Source organism: Lacerta agilis, chromosome 3 (assembly GCF_009819535.1).
Source record: "Lacerta agilis isolate rLacAgi1 chromosome 3, rLacAgi1.pri, whole genome shotgun sequence".
Taxonomy (NCBI): Eukaryota; Metazoa; Chordata; class Lepidosauria; order Squamata; family Lacertidae; genus Lacerta; species Lacerta agilis.
In genome coordinates, this window is record NC_046314.1 from 108,970,800 (window position 1) to 108,991,150 (window position 20,351).

The 20,351-nt window shown below is 42.6% G+C and overlaps 1 protein-coding gene across 3 annotated transcripts in view; it reads right to left on the reverse strand.

The window, feature by feature from the left end:
* Positions 1–19,152, reverse strand: part of FANCL (FA complementation group L) — a 47,016-nt gene extending 27,864 nt beyond the window's left edge. Inside the window, exons 1-6 of one of the 3 annotated variants that reach the window (XM_033145127.1) lie at positions 19,030–19,152; positions 15,517–15,575; positions 14,054–14,114; positions 12,721–12,777; positions 6,388–6,485; positions 3,858–3,954 (exon numbers count right to left, since the gene is read on the reverse strand). In XM_033145127.1, coding sequence (XP_033001018.1) covers positions 3,858–3,954; positions 6,388–6,485; positions 12,721–12,777; positions 14,054–14,114; positions 15,517–15,575; positions 19,030–19,125 — 468 coding nt within the window. In that variant the 5' untranslated portion in view covers positions 19,126–19,152. The remainder of the gene's footprint in view (positions 1–3,857; positions 3,955–6,387; positions 6,486–12,720; positions 12,778–14,053; positions 14,115–15,516; positions 15,576–19,029) is intronic. The other 2 variants (XM_033145128.1, XM_033145129.1) reach the window with 2 other exon arrangements.
* Between the last annotated feature and the right edge of the window lie 1,199 nt (positions 19,153–20,351).

Sequence of the window (20,351 nt, forward strand, 5' to 3'; positions counted from 1 at the left end):
AAGAAAGGAAGGACACAACCTTCTAACACCTATTAAGAAAAAGCAATGTACCGGTATGTAGGAACACTAGAACAGCTCTTCAAAAATGCAGAACCCCTGCATACCTTTTAGAATACTATCAGGCAAGATCCAGCCAAAACTGAGCACTTTTCAGTACCATAAGTCCCACTGATTACAATGGCAGAATTTAATATATACTTGGGGGGGGGGGGATTTAAATAACATTTTTTGCTTGATGTTCTTTACATAAAAAATAACATGAATGAGCATCATTGCATAGTGTATTTATTACATATATTACCAGAAATCAAATCCCCATGTCACCAAGCACACGTTTTATATATTAATTTTCTCCCTTGGCAAGTTTAAATGCCAGACACATTTTTAAAAAGGACAAACACAATTGATCTTTTCATCACTATAATCTTGTGAAACAGAGTTGATTGATGACCACTAGGTACAACTGGCAACTTGCATAATCTGGTCATTGCACAGTAAAACTAAAACAGTTACTTCCTTTTCCAACAACATACTCAATTTAGATAAAACAAAGCTATGAAGAATTAGTGCAAAATAAATTGAATTTGCAACACTATTGGCTTCTTCTAGAATCCGGCTTAATGGGACCACTCTTTTTTGCAAGGAACATTTTAACAGATGCAGTGGAGGCTTTAGAATTTCACCCTGTAAACTCTCATTAAAGAAATCAGAATTTTGATTTAAAGGTTTAAAGTGAGAGTTGTAAGATGAACTAAAAGAGACTGGGCTCAGAGGACTGGAGTCGCCAGATTAAATTGAAGGTGCAACAGGTCTAACTCCACCTGACCCAGATGACAATCCTACCATTGCCCTAAACCTACCAACATCTATTTACAGGATCATATTCTCTCTCATAAGCCTTCTCAATTATTAAGGTAATAATCAGAGGCCCTTCTCCAAATCCTCCCACTGTCTAAACATGAGGGAGGTGGTGTCTAGAGAGATGGCCTTTTAAGTACTGGCACCACACATGTGGAATGCCCTCCCTGGAGGGGTTTACCTTTACCAATTTGAGGTGAGTGTAACCATGTGACCTAACCTACATATTACTGTTCACATATATGGGAGGAACACAAATAGGGTCTCCAATTTAAGAATATACAATTTGTTACAAAAGGGAAATACTGACATACAGGTTGCTGCAGAAATAAGAATATGCAGGTGATATTTAAATTGAACCAGAAACTTTGAGGTTAAAGTTAAAAGTTGGTAGAGGTAGAAGGGCCCTAGCGCCAAATATAGAAAAAAGGAAATCAGCAGATGTCAGTTGGACATGAATTAGGTTAGAGGAAAGTTAAGTAAATACACAGCAGCTCAAGAAAAAAGAAAGGTTTAAGCATTAATTTTACATATCCAAAGGTGGGAGGAATAAGAACAGGTTCTTTGTCAGAAGGGCTGTGGTAAATTAGGCTAGCCTCAGCGCTGGGACAATGGCGGGTAACTTAAAAGGCTCCTTATGATATCTCATAGAATCACAGAATTGTAGAGTTGGAAGGGACCACGAGGATCATCTGGTCTAACCCCCGTGATAAAGGAATATTTTTTTGGCCAATATAGGGCTTGAACCCACAACTCTGAGATTAAAGAGTCTCAGGTTTTACCAACTGAGCTATCCATCATAGAGGTCTTGAGAGAACTTAGAGAACATAGAGAACTTCATCACTCTCAGGAAATATGATGCCTTGGGGCAGGATGAGCCCATGTCACTTTCCTTGAGCCCCAGATTCCACTAAACTATTCTTGAGATTAAGGTATTATGTGCGCTATTGACCTCCCTTGGAGTCCTAACTAATCCCAGTATAAAAGCAACAAAGACAGAAGGAGGTAGGGAACACAGATGATGAGGATGGAAGAAGTGAGAAGTTTTATCCTGTGAACTGCCCAGAGACTTGCATGTATAGGGCGGTATGTTTACCGGTATATTATGCAGTATTATTATATTATATTGTATTATATTTAATAGTAAGTGGAGCCATGTTGTCTATGATTGGAACAATCTAACCTAGGATTGAATCATCATGAGGGCTTAGGGTAATGCTATCAGTGGGGACAGAATTTTTAGAAAAAAGGGGACACAGATTACCTGCAGAATCTACATGTGTGTACCACTAGGATCCAATTTTCCCACCTAGGGTGATGAGTGAAATGCAAAAGAGAGGATTCTTTATGCATATGTCAAGTGGAGGGTTCTAATTCTCAAATAATAAGCACTGTGGCGTTTGCCCACTCATTATGATGTCATACGGGGGGGAGTGAAAGGGTTAATAGGCTGACCAATAAGAAACAGGGTTTTGGCAGTTAGTTCAGTTAGTGAGTTCAGTTGGGAGTTGGGAGAGTTCAGTTGGTGGTTGGTGGTTGTGAGGGTGGTGTGTGGAACTTTGTGGTGGGAAGGTAGAGGAGTTAGAGTGAGCTATAGACAGAAATGAGAATGAGAGCATAAAGTGTAACAGTGTATTCAATAACAAAAGCTTGTTGCTGAGTGAGAATAAACTTGATATTCTTTGTTCAACTTTAATTCCTGACTGAGACTCAGTGTTTACCGGGGAGGACCTGGCTGCTGGCAGCGGTATAGTGGTGGCACAGGGTCAATTGTGTGATCGCCACAAGCACTGATGTGACTACAGGTGATGGCAGTGCAGGAAGCATGGGGTTTCCTCTGTCAAGACTCTAAGTCGGTCAACTTTGTTAGTGCTGAGGATAATTTGATTGAGTCACAACAGATATTTGCATTTTAAAGAAGTCTCGTGCTACTAAGCATAGCTGGTGAAGAGTCCTTTCTAGTGCAGACAACAGGCGTTGTCTTCTCTTATTTTTTATTTATTTTGTTAGAAAAGACAAGATGAATAGAGTATATGCTGATAAAGAACCACAAGTTCAACCTTGCCATTGTTGTCTCAAGCCTCTTCTTGATATGCCATCTATGGACAACATGGAGATTTGTTACGGCATACATAATACAACAAACAGTAAGGCTGAGCTCTTCAGTAATAGCAAGCAAATACATTTCATTTACCCAGTCTTTTCAGCATGCAAGCAGGTTTTAATCTTATAGTGTTTACTGGTTGATGCTGTGTTTTTTTTTTACCTGTGTATGTGTGTGTTTTAAAAAAAATATTCTGCAATTGTTAATTTATATTATTTTATCTGATGTTATGATTGTTGCAAACCACTGCGGTTGTTTTGTTAACTAAAGAATAGCATACAAATGTTTTAAATGAAAAGCAAACAAATAACCACATGCCAGAGCCAGCTACAGAAGGGCGCTTAGTAGGAGTTATTTAGACCTCTCTCCTTCCAAACCATCTTACGGGGGGGGTGGGGGTGGAATCTGTAACTTGTGCTCCACACGCACATGCCAGGGAGTCACAATTGTGGCCAAGTATTGTAATCCATATGTAGGGAATTGTTTCTTGTTCAACGGAAGGGCACTTCTAGGTAGTTAAAACTCAACTAGGAAAACATTCAGCTAATACAAAGCCCGTTTGGTGACTTATCCTTAGAGAGCTTCAAAACTGACCAATGATGAAATGAAATGGATATATTTAAAGCCCACACCAAGCCAAAAGGATATGAAATAGTTTCTACTGGCAAAATCACTGATGTAGAATTTTTACTTTGGATAGTTATTTTCTATCAGAAACTTCTACAGGTTACAGTTACATCACAAAGCTACCTGTCTTTAATGACTATTCTTAAATTTTCTTAAACATATATAAATTGTAATATTACTCAACAGATCAACTACTAAAAATATATCTGAGGCACAAGTCATAGAAATGTACTTCCCCATTCCCCAAACCATAAAAACATTCATTCACCTTTGGATTTAATTTCAATGTTATTAGATGTTCCCGGCCACAGGAATCTTCTGCTTTTAACCTGATGGTACTAAAACCAGGATCTACAAAAACAACCCTGGAAGAAGAAACAAGTTCTGGTGTAATTTCATTTATGCCTTACCCCTATTAGTCTGTTACAAATATGTTAATCAGAAATAATCTGTATGACAGCCATTTCTGCTGTTGCAGATTTATCACTGAAATACACCAGCCAGCTGCTTAATGCAGTCATATATCTCTGAGTTATTTACATTGTGTGTCAGGGCTCACGCTGTGGTCAGTGAGCACTATGTTTCAGTTTTCCATCACTGTAACCTTTGGCATACACAGCATGTTCTTGTCAGCCTCCACTTATCTACACATTAAACTTCCTGTCAACTATTTGATCCATTTTTGCAGTTTCTTAAAAGTAGAAGACCTTTGTGCTTGGATTTCCTTTTTTCCATTATAATTATTATTTAATATATGTAATATTTGTTAACCATTTTTTACAAAATGTCTCAGACTTGCAAAATATTAAAATAAAGTTATTCAATATTTAAAATACAAAACACATAATAAAACATAATATAACTGCTCATCCATCAGCTAGCAGTCAGGCCACAATCTATGTTACATGCTTGGACTGTTCTGGTCAACGAATTATAAATACAGGTACTACAGGAAATTCAGCACAGCAATTTATATACGATTAGTAATCTTTGTGAAAGCAATTTCTTGCATTGTGGCAACAAGACCACTTTCAGATTATGTGAAATTTCAATGGATAACAGGTAGCAGAAGATGCAAGTCACACCACAGATTATGCATACAGAAGTTCTACTGTAAAAGAGTAGGACAAAACAGAAACAAAAACAAAACTGGGTGCAAGAAGCTCTGCTTTTAGCTGAGTTCAAAGTTACCATTAATGTTAGGAGCATAGGAAGCTGCCATATTTATACCAAATCATAACCTTGGTTCATCTAGCTCAGTATTGTCTACAGCTGGCAGTAGCTCCCTGGGTTTGAAATAGGGCTGTCTCCCAGCTTGACATGGAAATACCAATGACTGAACCTTAGATTTTCTGCATGCAAAGCAGATGCTCTTATGAGTAAGCTATGGCCCTTCCCACTGCATAATTATTACAATGGCTATATGTTGTTAAGCTTTTTTTTTTTTTTTGCAAAATAGCAAAATAAAGACCTTTTTGAGCTATTTTTAAGGAAAATTGGCAAAAACTGCACTGCCGACATGGGTTGCCATACGCCCGGATTTTCCCGGACCTTTTGCCAATTTCCACCCGGACACTGCTTCCGACTGCAGTATTCGGGGTATATCTGGGAAATTTCAGACACACGGCAACCCTAGCAGAAGCAGTGTCCACTTCCTCCTTCCCCATTTATAGGGTTGTAATCAATGAAATTGTATTCTCTGTAAACTGACTAACATAGGTCCATTACCGGTAATTCTGACTCCAAGTAAAAGTTAGTTACAACCCACAGAATCCTTCTACATGCAATACATAACTATTACCCCATGGTTCCAGATAAGGATTCAAGATGCAGATCTCTGCAATAGCAAATGAAGGGTGGGATTCTGTGGGGGCTCTGTACCATGAGTTGTTTTTCTCTATGTCAGCCACCCTTCCCTAGCCAATTGATACAGGCAGGAAGATAAAGCCTTGTAGTTTCTATCAGGGCACAGCATGATGTACCCCCATTCCAAGAATGAAGTGAGTACTCCTGTGTAACTAGGATAGTATTTTGCATCTGTTATTCTGGAAGATCCCGTTCCTCTGTCTACTCTATAATAATCAGGGAAAATAAGAATAAAGTTTCAACTTTCTCAATTTGTCCTTTCTTATTTTATTTTATTTTGCTTTTTGAGGAAACCAGCAAAAAAATAATGGAGTCAAAGACTATGTGGCATTTGCCCACTCCTTGGGAATAGGATTGTGCAGGTGGAGGCAGCAGGGTTAAATATGCTGACCAGTAAGGAAGCCCAGGGGCGGAGCCTAAGTGTGTTTAAGGCTCAGCACAGGGGTTTTGGCAGTTTAGTTCAGTTGGAGTTACAGTTGGGGAATCAAGTTCAGTTGGGTTGGGAACTGGGAGGTGGTTGGTTCGGTTGGGTTCTTGTGGGTGGAAGGTATAGGAGTTAGAGTGAGATGAAGACAGTAGTGAGACTGAGTGGATAAAGTGCAGCAGTGTATTTAATATTGAAAGCTTGTTGATGTGTGAAAAATAAACTCTTGTTATTCCCTGAGGAGAATCCCAATTCCATACTAAATAAACTCTGTGGAAGAGACTTTCAGTTGTAAACAAGATTTGACCTGTAGGTTCTTCTTAAGACCTTTTAAAAATCTATGTTAAGAACTTAAAGGATACCGGTAGTTATAATAACAAAAGTTATTTAAACAGAAGTTGTATTTAACCCATTAGAGTGAAACCTAAAAATACTATTTCTTCAGGAATAAGCATGTTAAATTGACTAAACAGTTTATTAAAGATCACAATTATTAAATATGACATACTTATTCCATCCCAAAGTTTCTATATCTCCGATGACACCAGAGTAATAGTGTGGAGATGGAGGCGCATGAACTTCTTGTGTGTTTTTCAAGGCAACTTCCTGTTGAAAAATATAGCATCTTATACATTTGTTAAGTGTTAAACAATATATATTCTGATTGTATACATTCAGACGAATCCCAATCCAGCTAAGGTTAGTCATGGCTAACAATGCAAATCTATATGTCTATCTATTCAAAAGACACTCAAAACTAAAATGAGTTTCCTTGTTTTCAGCAAGGCTTATGGATGCAATCTTATGCACGTTACCCAGAAGTTTCGGTGTATTTGATGTAACTTACACTGAGGTAAGTGTGCATAGGCTATGCACACTTACCTGCTAGTTTGATTGCTCTACACCTCAAGCCTTGCTGGCAGTGCCTTGTCAGCACCACAGCACTGGTCCCTTCCTGCTTCTCCACTGCTTAACTCATGGCTCAGCCTGCTTGCTCAGGTCTGCCAGCAGTGGATTCCAAGAACCTCATGGAGGAAAGACCCGTAGCAGCAGCTGACACAACTCCCATAGGGCTTGCTCCAGGAGCACTGAGGAACAGACTCTGCTTGAACAGCCTCTCAAGAAGAAAACTATTTCCCCCCATCAGCCTCTTCCTTTTCTCCCACTAACTCTTGTACTCTTTGCAACCAGAGTCTAAGAACCCCGTTTCTTTCTTCTCACCTGAATTTTGTTACTACCCAATTTGCTCTCTTTTGCTCATTCTTTGTGCCTTCCGTTTCCACAAAACATGTGGTGGGGACCAAGACACAGATTTTGTCTTCTGAAGTTTACAAATTATTCTCTATACAGTGGTACCTTGGTTCTCAAACTTAATCCATTCTGGGAGTCCGTTCAACTCCCGAAACCGTTCAAAAACCAAGGCGCAGCTTCTGATTGGCTGCAGGAGCTTCCTGCACTCAATCGGAAGCCACAGAAGCTGCGTTGGACATTCGGCTTCGGAAAAACATTCACAAACTGGAACTTTTACTTTCAGGTTTGCGGTGTTCGGGAGCCGATTTGTTTGACTACTAAGCCGTTCGGGAACCAAGGTACCACTGTACATAAAAATGGCCAGATTCAAAGGGAACTAAGGAAAGAAAAGTATAGGAGGATTTGGAGAATGACAATCTTCTCTGTCTCATTCCTTAATCAAAGGAAAAAGGAGGAACCAAGATAGCATATCCTTTCTCCTTTTAACAAGAAAGAAGTGATGTGTGCCTTAACAGTAAATAAAGGAAAGTCTAGGCATTGAGGCTTCAGTTTTGTACACTTTGGAGTAAGTCCAATTGAACTCATTGTGACTTGCTTCTGAGTAGACATGTACAAGATAGCACCATATCATAATTGCTCATTTGACAGCACAGTGTGCGCTGTCTTCTGCATAGATCTACATTGGTTTTATACCATATTAAATTCATAATAGTTCTTGGTCATTATGTATTTTCTCAATTAATGAAGCCTAATGAAATGAGGGGGTTTGCATTTTTATTTTTTATACAATTTTGAGGTTAAAAGGGGGCCCTCATACTAATAAAGGTTGGGTCCATTAAACTGCTTTTGGTAGAAATCTCTCCACATTTTTAATCAGGCATTGTCAATGCATATATGAATACAAATTTGAAGCATGCCTCAGAGATTTTAAAAAATGGGAACACTCAAACACTCTCACTAGAAGGACACAATAAAGAGAAAGTGATACATAAAACCTATGTCTAGTGGAAATACGTACAGTATTTAGAAAATTCACAACCAATGACCAAGTTCCTTCTGGAAATATACTTCAGTATGATTCAGAAAATGAAGCTCAGAGCTATCAACAAGTTTAATATGAGACATCCTAAAAAATGAAGAGTAGTATGATAGAAACATCATGACAGTTTCCAACTTTATTTCCAACTACAAGTTCTAAGAGCTTATCAGGTGATAAATCTCAGCCTTTCACCTTGCCACAATCTACTGGCAGCAGAACAACCACCTGTCCACACCTAATGGATTGCAAATGATAGCCTTGCTACATGGGTTAGCTGTGGGTTTTGCCTTTTTTAAACAGAAAAATAAAAAAGATCTGTGTGCTCCAGAGCTCAGGAAGGGGAGGACACACTCTTAGGTAAAAAAGAGAAGAAGAAAAATCATGAAATGGTAGAATTTTTGCAAGGAGAGGGAAAGCAAACATGAAATCCTTGCTGGTGTCTGCAGTTTTCTTCTTAAAAGGGTTACATTGGCACGTACACACTTGAGTGGCACAATGAGAGAGCAATCAACCTCTAAAAGAAATTATAAGAAGTCATAAAATAGTGCAGATATGAAGGGAATTATGCTGCTCATCAGTAGACAGTCAGAAGCACTATCCAAGAGGTGCCCTCATGTAGCAGTATCATTTCACACAGCATTTGCAGAAGAAATGCACAAAAGCGTATCATTTAACCTGCAACAAAATATTGTTGCCCGAGTGCTGGAAAAATATGATATGCTACTCAAGAAGAATCTGGATCTTCTGCAACAAGTGTATAACTGCTGCACATTCACTGTGCTAAAAATGATAGTCTAAAAATGCCCTCAGCACTAAACATTATCCGCAAACAGGAAAAAATATTTAAAGAAAAGCAAGTTCAAACAAACTAAGTGTGTATGTACAGTACTTTCAATTGTACTTTTAAAAAGTGTCAAAGAGAGCCTCTTTAGATCTAGCTGAAAATAGCTCAGGCTTCTCCAAAATATCCAAATTCCCAGGTTCTGAAATTTAACATTTTCACAGGAATGAAACTGTGGTTCTTTTGAAGTTGCAACTGGATTTCACCTTGCAATGGTCGGTTCCTATTCCATTTCTGCTTGGGAAGTTATAAATCAGAAACCATGGCCATGGTAAAATCAGAACAAAATAAAGTATGCCTCTCATTTTTTAGCTCTGGAATCACCTTTATGATGGATATATAGGCAATAAAGAGATATTCTTACACTAGTAATACTGTGCTGCACATGACATACCCAAGAAATTAAATAGGCAGGTAAATTAATGGATGCACATTGCCTCATATTCCTCCTTTATGGCCAGCAATGAAGTTAAGAGGTAACCGTTTTCCTCCCTTCTAATCTGAAAGATATTCAGCTAAAATACTGCCTATTCAAACAAGCCCTATGCAGGGATTACCAATCCAAGAAATAAACAGGAGGGGCACAATGGGGATGACCACACTAGCTCTGCCTCCTCTGTCATTGTTTTCCCACTGTGTTTAGAAGGTTCCAAAATGTATGATTCTCCACAAATCAAAAAGACTCTCTGCTTCAAACAGCCATCTTCCACAAATTTGAAGGTAATGAAAACAACAAAGAGGTTTGCAAATGTACAGAACATTGTTTTAACTGAGTGTTGAGTTAGACAGACAAATAGTCCAGGGCAAAGTCAAATCAGTCAATTTTGATGTGGACTGGTTCTCTCTTTTTAAAAAATTATAGGGAGTCATATATGCATTCCTCCCATGAGTCACTCATCATTGTGGTTTGGGGTCTGTAGACTCTTCTTAAAATTTGTGCTACTATATATCTAACTGCATCTCTGTAATTAGATTTTTATACTGAATATGCTCCATGTATGGTTCTGCTATTGTTTACATGGTTATGTGTTAGTTTGTACGTATTTTTATGACAAATCAATTTTAAAAAGTGGAAAAACAACAATAACAAAAGGGGATAAAATCAGCACGCTCATCCCCACTGCTCCCTCTCATGTGTTTACTTCATGGCATTTGCCACATGACATAATGTAATACAAGGCTAATAAAAGGCTATATTTGAAAAGGAGTACAGTGGTACCTAAGGTTACATACGCTTCAGGTTACATACTCTGCTGACCCAGAAGTAACGCTTCAGGTTAAGAACTTTGCTTCAGGATAAGAACAGAAATTGTGCTCTGGAGGCGCAGTGGCAGCGGGAGGTCCCATTAGCTAAAGTGGTGCTTCAGGTTAAGAACAGTTTCAGGTTAAAAACAGACCTCCAGAACGAATTAAGTTCTTAACCCGAGGTACCACTGTATCTTAAAACAGTTGCATTTGGAAAATAATATCCTAGTTTCTAACTAGTAACTTATAAAAAGAGGTTACATAAGCAATAGTATTGGCCATTACACTGCAGATCCAAAACAATTCCAGAAGGATCATATGAAAAACTGCTACAGTGGTACCCCGCAAGACGAATGCCTCGCTAGACGAAAAACTCGCAAAACGAAAGGGTTTTGCGAGTTTTTAGTTGACTCGCAAGACGAATTCGTCTATGCCTGTTTTTCGCAAGACGAATTCGTCTGGCGAGGTACCACTGTAAGCTGGCTTACCTTTTCGCTCTGGTCGGGAGGGGTGATGTCCGCGTCCGCCATTTTGGATCGACTGTGCATGCGCAGTCGATCCAAAATGGCAGACACGGACAACATCCCTCCCGACCGCAGCGAAAAGGTAAGCTCCGCTGCCGGTCGGGAGGGGGCCGTGGGATCGTGCCCAATGTCGGGCATCATCCCACGGCCCTCTCCCTCCTTCCCGGAGCCCCGCCGCTGCGTTTTAAGACTGCAACGATCGTTGCAGTCTTAAAACTCGGCGGCGCGGAGCTCCGGTGCCGGTCGGGAGGGGGCCGTGGGATCGTGCCCAATGTCGGGCATCATCCCACGGCCCTCTCCCTCCTTCCCGGAGCCCCGCCGCTGCGTTTTAAGACTGCAACGATCGTTGCAGTCTTAAAACTCGGCGGCGCGGAGCTCCGGTGCCGGTCGGGAGGGGGCCGTGGGATCGTGCCCAATGTCGGGCATCATCCCACGGCCCTCTCCCTCCTTCCCGGAGCCCCGCCGCTGCGTTTTAAGACTGCAACGATCGTTGCAGTCTTAAAACTCGGCGGCGCGGAGCTCCGGTGCCGGTCGGGAGGGGGCCGTGGGATCGTGCCCAATGTCGGGCATCATCCCACGGCCCTCTCCCTCCTTCCCGGAGCCCCGCCGCTGCGTTTTAAGACTGCAACGATCGTTGCAGTCTTAAAACTCGGCGGCGCGGAGCTCCGGTGCCGGTCGGGAGGGGGCCGTGGGATCGTGCCCAATGTCGGGCATCATCCCACGGCCCTCTCCCTCCCTCCCGGAGCCGCGGAGCTGCGTTTTAAGACTGCAGCGATCGCTGCAGTCTTAAAACACAGCACCGCGGAGCTCCGGTGCCGGTCGGGAGGGGGCCGTGGCATCATGCCCGATGTCGGGCATCATCCCACGGCCCCCTCCCGGAGCCGCGGAGCTGCGTTTTAAGACTGCAGCGATCGCTGCAGTCTTAAAACACAGCACCGCGGAGCTCCGGTGCCGGTCGGGAGGGGGCCGTGGCATCATGCCCGATGTCGGGCATGATGCCACGGCCCCCTCCCTCCCTCCCGGAGCCGCGGAGCTGCGTTTTAAGACTGCAGCGATCGCTGCAGTCTTAAAACACAGCACCGCGGAGCTCCGGTGCCGGTCGGGAGGGGGCCGTGGCATCATGCCCGATGTCGGGCATCATCCCACGGCCCTCTCCCTCCTTCCCGGAGCCGCGGAGCTGCGTTTTAAGACTGCAGCGATTGCTGCAGTCTTAAAACACAGCACCGCGGAGCTCCGGTGCCGGTCGGGAGGGGGCCGTGGCATCATGCCCGATGTCGGGCATCATCCCACGGCCCTCTCCCTCCCTCCCGGAGCCGCGTTTTAAGACTGCAGCGATCGCTGCAGTCTTAAAACACAGCACCGCGGAGCTCCGGTGCCGGTCGGGAGGGGGCCGTGGCATCATGCCCGATGTCGGGCATCATCCCACGGCCCTCTCCCTCCCTCCCGGAGCCGCGGAGCTGCGTTTTAAGACTGCAGCGATCGCTGCAGTCTTAAAACACAGCACCGCGGAGCTCCGGTGCCGGTCGGGAGGGGGCCGTGGCATCATGCCCGATGTCGGGCATGATGCCACGGCCCCCTCCCTCCCTCCCGGAGCCGCGTTTTAAGACTGAAGCGAGCAAACAGCAGCGCTGCTGTTCGCTCACTGCAGTCTTAAAACGCGGCTTGGCTTGGCTCCGGTGCCGGTCGGGAGGGGCCCCCGGACTTTTTTCCCCATAGGAACGCATTAATTAAATTTTAATGCGTTCCTATGGGAAAAGGTGCCTCGCAAGACGAAATTTCCGCAAGACGAAGAGTCTTGCGGAACGAATTAATTTCGTCTTGCGAGGCACCACTGTATTATGGAAGATTAGTAAATAGGGTATATTGACAGAAGTACGGTAAGTAAAAGCAAACAGTAAGGAAACAAATTAGGATCACTAATTCTCTGTAATAGTTCCTCACCAAAACAGTCTTCAATTCCACCATGAAACTGACTAGATCCGAAGAGTGCTGCAACCGCTGAAAAACACATTTCTTTTTGTTAATTATTTCATGTACAGGTGGGTAGCCGTGCTGGTCTGCCATAGTCGAAACAAAATAGAAAATTCTTTCCAGTAGCAATTCTTTCTTAGAGACCAACTGAGTTTGTTCTTGGTATGAGCTTTCGTGTGCATGCGTATCTGAAGAAGTGTGCATGCACACGAAAGCTCATACCAAGAACAAACTCAGTTGGTCTCTAAGGTGCTACTGGAAAGAATTTTCTATTTTATTTCATGTACAGTCATACCTTGTTACAGCCACTGCGGGTTCCGTTCGGCGCGGGTTACTTCTGGGTTCGGCGGTTTGTGCATGTGCAGACGCGCACAATGACACCACGTGCATGCGCAAAAGCGCTGAATCATGACCCGCGCGTGCGCAGAAACGGCGCTGCAGGTTGCGTTCTGCTCATGATGTGAACGGGGCTCCGGAACAGATTCCGTTCACATCCAGAGGTACCACTGTAATGTTTTGTGCTAATATTATTGCATTGGCCTGTTTTTTTGATCATATAGAATGTGAGTGATACCGTTAAAGCTAAACAGGACTCCATTTCGCAGCAAGTGAGAAATAAAATATGCTCCCATGGCTTCAACATTTTGAGAAAAATATCATCTCTACAAACAACACCCCAAATCTCTTCTGAAGTGTTTCCTAGAAAGTATCTCACTCAACATAGGAACATGCCTTGTACCAAGTCAGACCATTGGTCTACCTAGCTCAGTGTTGTCTGGCAGTGGCTCTCCAAGATTTCAGAGAGAAGTCTTCTTCCAGCCCTACCAGGAGATGCCTAGGACCTTCTGTATGCAAAGCAGAGGCGCTATCACTGAGCTACAGCCCTTCCTCCTATGTAGAAAACCTTCAGTGAAGCAGATGACAACATGACCATGACTTTGTTCCCACATTGTCCTCCCATCATCATCAGAAGTCAGAATGCCAGAGCTCCCAAAGAGACACCGTCAGTCAACCAAGCTTGGAGCACATTCTTCTCCCTCTCTAATAGGAAGAGCACTCCATAAGACTTCATTGTGGGATTCAGCTTTCCCTACTGAGAGTCAGGGTCATAAGCTGACTCACTTTTCATGTGACCTGAAAATTCATTTACTTTGAAGCATTCCTACAGAAGACAACAGAATCGCTCTAAATATTTACAGTACTTACAAGCAAATGGGTTGTAGGCTACAGGCCTTCTCAAGTATTTATAACATCACTAGCTACTGGAATTCAGTAAGTTCAGCAACACATTTCACAAACATACCTGTTTTAGAATTTGCTGGTATCCATCCAACAACTTTTTCAAATACCAGCTACACTGTATTCTACAAAATATAAAATAATGCATATGAAGTAAACTGGAAGACTAACATTAAAATGAGTGCTTTCTGGTAGTTTTATGTACCCGGAAATGAAAATATCACACACACACAAACATATCCTTTATTTTAAGAAATTTTATTTTCTTGTATGTTATGTCATCTACCATAATACATGAATTTCAAATGTTTACCAAATGTGCTCTATAAAAATGCCTAATATTCTCTGGAACAGTGCTGTATTATCCTATAAGAATTGCTATTTTCAGTAGAAAAGGGGAATGTTGAGGAATTCTGGGTTACTCTTGCAGGAAGTTCAAACAAAGCTTCCAAAACTCTGCCAGCCAGGAGAGACTGGGAGGCATGTGCAAGTGAAACTGGTGGTGGTATAGGAGGAGGAGAGTTTTGCATATGGGACAGGAAGACAGGATTTATTTATTTATTTAAAAAACCACAGACTATACATATGAATTCTGCCTCAGGGTGTCAGGGAACTTTCCTCTGAAGGCTTCAACAAGTGTGCTGTGATCCTCAGATGAAGGGCAGTATATAAATTTAATAAATAGAATAGGGTTCCATATATAAATATAAAAATTGAAATGTAAAAATTAAAGAAGCAGAAATATTTATCTTGTATGTATAAAAAGTGGGCCAGAGATAACCATTTCCCTATAGAGAGGACAAGTCAAATGTAACTGCTGAGCCAACAGAATAGCCCTGCTTTCCGCCGTTCCCTTTGCTAGTTTGATGGAATGACTGCTGCCAGATAACAGCTGATGGAGGAATGAGTTGGTTTAACAGTAGAGCTGATAGTGGTACAGTGGTACCTCGGGTTAAGAACTTAATTTGTTTTGGAGGTCCGTTCTTAACCTGAAATTGTTCTTAACCTGAATCACCACTTTAGCTAATGGGGCCTCCCGCTGTTACTGTGCCACCAGAGCACAATTTCTGTTCTTATCCTGAAGCAAAGTTCTTAACCTGAAGCGTTATTTCTGGGTTAGCTGAGTTTGTAACCTGAAGTGTATGTAACCCGAGGTACCACTGTATAACCCCAATATGATTACTTTCAGACCAAATTTAACTTTACATTCTTCTGTGGTTGTTCCCTGATTTCAGGGGTGGGTAGGTCATATTTAGGGAGGGCATCAGGGGCAAGGGGGCATATTCTGGGAACGTTTCTGGGAACATTTTTCTACATTTTCCCATGCTCTTCCTTGACTGGTTCCACTAAATCTTACTGCTGTCAAAGTTAATTAGCAACAATCATTTAACAACTAAAATCGCTGATACTCTGGAAATCTCTTCAAACTGTAAGAGCCATCACTACTTCTCAAACAAGACATATTATTAAAAATGAAAAGGTTATCTTGCAATATAGCAATATATATATATAAATCATGCACCTTACCTGGCATTTTTCAACTGAAGATCTGATGGTAACAATATCCTTATGTGAAAGTCTCTGCCCTGGAAAAGTAGCATCTCATTAGGTAGAATATCTACAAATATATCAACTTAGCACAGCTGGAATGCTAAGGCACATCTAGGAATTTTTTAAAAGTAGACTTTGACCTATTTTTTTTACAATTTGTTTTTTACTAGTTTACAGCTCAAAGCCTTAGGCAATTGAATAATAAAAAACCTATGGCCAAATACAAAAAAAAATTGTGGAAGGATTGGGGGGTCACTTTTTTGGAGTGGGTGCTCCTTCAAGTACTGTCTGTGGAGCGTCTGCCTCCGGCCTGACCTTTCACACTCCATCGCCTTCTCTTCCGTTCCTTCTTCAAACTGGTGTCAGCCTCCCCCCCCCCCACCGCGTATATTTAGGGAGGGCATCAGGGGCAAGGGGTCATATTATGGGAAAGTTTCAGGGTGGGCAGAGCTGGGATGGGGGCAGGGGTTAAGAGGGAAGGCTTGGAAAGAAAGGGTCTCTTACAGGGAGGGCTCAGGGGGCATATTGTGGGGAAGTTTCAGGGGAGGGGGCAAATTCTAGGAGGGTTTAAGGGGGGAAGGAGGCAGATTGTGGGACGGCTAAGGGGGCATATTTAGGGAGGGCATCAGGGGCAAGGGGGTATATTCTGGGAAAGTTTCATGTTTCAGGCAGTCAGGGAGGCTTACAATTCTCCCATCCAGTGGTCAGCAGATGGTAAAAAACACCACAAACTCCCTCTCCCGGCCCTCTTCTTCCTTTTCACAGTGCAGGTGATATTCCTTCGTCCTGTGGTAGAGGGGCTGGCAGAGGCCTCCCATTCTCTCTTCATTCTCCAGAGAGCAGAATAGTGTCCATACATAGAAATAGCTATACAAAATTCTGTCCCTTCTTGAACCTTGCGTGGTTCCATGTAGTCTAACATTTTAACTGGAAAATCAACTAAAGTTGGTTAATAATTTCATGACTTGCATTGGTCAGGGCCTGTAGTTTGCACTCACTTTTTAGCAAGTTACCAGGACTCCCCAGAGCACACATTTTGTCTTGGCTAAAGCAGTGTGAAATGTCATGGGCAGAAAGGATCTTCTTTCTAATAAGAACTAATTTCTAATCAGTTCCACTCTAGCATCTGATGAAGTAGGTAATTGCCTACAAAAGCTCATGCTGTTTCAGTAAAATAATTTCAGTTTATCTTAAAGGTGTAACTGTACTCTTTCAATTAAGTTTCATAATAAGGGATGCTATTGGCCAAATTTGGGAAACAAATGAAGGTGTCAAGTCTCCCCAACACAGTTCATAAATCTCTGATCAGGGAAGTATTTTAACTAAGTTTAGAAGCAGTTATCAGAGTTATTAATTATTTTCAGCATTTATACAAAGGAACGGACATTTCAAGAAACTGTCATAATGAAGAATACAGAAACACAATTAATGTACCCCATAACCTTTACCTTCATAGTATATTGTAACTCTCACTTCTATTACATTTAAATGGCCTTTTTTAAAAATAAAAAGCAGATGTAATTCTGACCTTTTGTAAAGGTCAAATAACTATGATTCAGTGTTTCATTAAAGTACTGAAAGGTACTTTAAAAAACACCTTTAAAAAGAAAATCTCCTACAGAAAAATATGGTGCCATACGCAAATGTTGTAAATTCTAGACATGCAATAGCTTTGATAACTCTGCTTTAACTGGGGGTGAAGGGGTGTTGCTTTCTTTCCCCCCATCTTCTCTTTGTACATTTGACAGCCCTTTGTGTACAGCCAGCTACTCCTTTGCTTAAACATAATTTCTCAAGAAAACACAGAGAAAGTTCTGTTTCAGATAATACAGCTGTCAGTGCATTAATGATTTTAAGGGTGGAATCCTGTGCCTACTGAATTCAACTGCAATGCTCACCCCAATTTTAATGCAGTTTGAAGAGATATACAGTAGTCCATTCTGGCACCTCATTCTGTTGCATCTTTCTTACTGAAAGCGGCTCTGCTCCAGTTGCCCTGATACTACAGAATAGAAAGGAAGCATACTCTAGCCTCCAACATCAGCCAGGGGATCAAGATCCACTGGGTCAGTTGCAGCACTTCTATCCAGTCAAGACCATCAGGAAGGTCAGCCTGTCAGCAACTGGATAAAGAACTTACTTTGCAGCTCACTTCTTTGTTCCGGCATCCTCAGACTTATCTCCCTCTTGTATCCATTTCCCTCCATGCTCTTAATGACTCTTGTCAAATTGAAAATTAAACAAGAGCTCTCTTCTTTCCTACTCTAGTTATAGGAAGCCTACATGTCCATCCAGCCCATCCTTACCGGTATTATTACTTTACTGTGGAAGTTACTAATATTTGTGAGTTAAACTGGATTATGAGATGCAACTAATAAGGCATAGTAGTAGTACTAATGGAGATATTTATTTAAGTTATAGCCCAACCTTCCTCCCAAAGGAACCTAGGGTGGCAAAAACTTCTATTATAAAAATGCATTTTAAAATGAAATAAAAACGTATTTAAAACATTCTAAAACTGGTAAAACAACAAAAAATAGAGCATCTAAAACAAATTTAAATGCATAGATATGTAACCAAAACATGTGTCTGCAGTCCCGCCAAAACAGAAAAGGTTTCTAAAGGCAGTATGGTACCTGCCTAATGTCAATAGGCAGGGAGTTCCAAAGGTGCTGCCACACTATCATCATATACAAGATCATGCTATTTGTTTATCTAGCATAAATGATGACGATGTGTATTTTACTATTATTTCTGATTTGCATTCAGATGCTTTTTTGGGAGGGGGGGAGCTGGTCTTCCATGCATTCACTTAAAATATTTTAAGTCGCTTTGAGCTGCTGCGGCAACCCCTCCCCCCAAAAAAAGACTGATAAATTTAATAACAATGTCATTAAACCATAACTACACAGAACGTCCCAGGTACCTTCAACTTTTTGATACCCGCTTTGTACCTGCGCACGCATGCTGGGGGGGGGGGTGTGCTCCTGTTGCACAGAACCAGAACTGTAAATTTGCAAATGGGGCGCGGGGGTCATCTAGGCGGGTCACCACCCTGCATTGCAAGGTGTTGGACTAGATGGCCCTCGGATAGCCCTTCCAGTTCTGTGATTCTTCTAATGTAGGAATCCATGGCGACCTGCCTTGGATCCGCGACCACCAAGCTAAAGAAACCAGCGGCTCTCAGGCACTGAGAAATGCTCCCTACACCTTTTAAGCCTATTACGAAGCCTGCTCTTCCGCCTTCCCCTCGTCCTATGCCGCGAGAGACGCGGGTTCGAATCTTCCCTCAGTCACGTAGCTCCCGGCCAACCTCGCGGGGTTGTTGTGAGGAGAAAAAGTAGCGAGTAACCCTCCTCCCCCCCCCCCGATGTAGTTCACAGTACCCCTGCCACTTGTCTCCTCGGGTCGAATGGGACCTTACTCCCAGGTAAAGCTGCACGTTAAATGTTTTCCCGGGGGGAGGGGGGCGGTGCAGCGTCTCAGTACCTGGGCGGTGACGAAGCCCTCATAGACGCTCTTCTCCCGGTTCTGGGGCAGGAGGAGCGGGAACTCTCGCAGCAGCGACCCAACACCGGCAGCCATTATTACTATTAGTATTATTATTACTACTATTTCCCGCCCGCTCGCTTTCCCCTCTCCTCACGCGCAGACGTTTATTTTTTAACCGCCGCCGAACCATTCAAACCACAACTGCGCAGGCGCAATCTCTCTCCCCGCACCCCTTGCGGAGGGAGGGTTCGGCGCGGCGCATGCGCGTGGCCCGGAGAGAAGCAACTGACAGTGTCGCGCGCCCCACACCCATTCCCTCTCAGCACGAAAGAAAAGCCAACAGTGAGGCGGGAGGAAGTCGGGGGCGGGGTCAGAGATGGTCACGCCCAACGCGCGCCCCGTTCCGTGTTCTATCAGCGACGGTTGAAATCCGTTTCGTTTTGAATCCGCCCCGTGCCTCCCGCCGCTAACTGTGATTGGGCAGAATGCGCGCGCGGAGAGTGAAGGGGCGGGGCTGGGGGTAAGGCACGCCTTTTTGAGTCAGTCGCCAGTTGTGGCAAGTATATAATAAGCTCCCGTCTGTAGTTAAATACAGTTAAGTATTGGCTCGTGCTGTATTTTGGCGCAGCCCTGCACACGTCTTAATAAAAAATTATTTTTATTCATCATCATAGACTCCTATGTATTGCGCTAGCCATAGGCCATGGCATCATTCAGAAAAATAACAAAAGGAAAAACAGCAATAACCATAAAAATTATCAGGCACCACACTTACAATATAAACCACAGTTACAACTACTGAGATTGTTTGTTGCATAAAATATAATAGCAGAAGACTCTCTAGTAAAATGTGCCAAATTAAATATCCGAATCCCCTTTGCAGTTGAGCACTATTTTATCTAGTTATCTTATCTACTATTACTATTATTTTTGTACCCCACCTTTTTTTCCTGACAGGGACTCAAGGCTGCTTTACAGAGAAAAATGAGAACAATTAGAAACATACAGAAAAAGCAATCCCTTCACCCCCATCTTCACACACACACACACACACACACACACACTGAGAGAGAAGAAGAAGGGGGGGGGGTGTTTCTTTGGACAGAGCTTTGGTGACAAACCCCTATTGTGCTAAAATTAACTCAGAAAAAAGCACTATATGTTATCAGGGAGCAGGCATTTCCCACAGAAAAGGAGAAGAAGTGGGGGGGGGGTGCTGCTCTGCACCCCCCCTTTCCTTCAGGAGATAACACCTGTAAGGAATGGCTGGGAATAATAATCTCTCCCTGGACCCAACACACACACAGCCGCTGCAGACA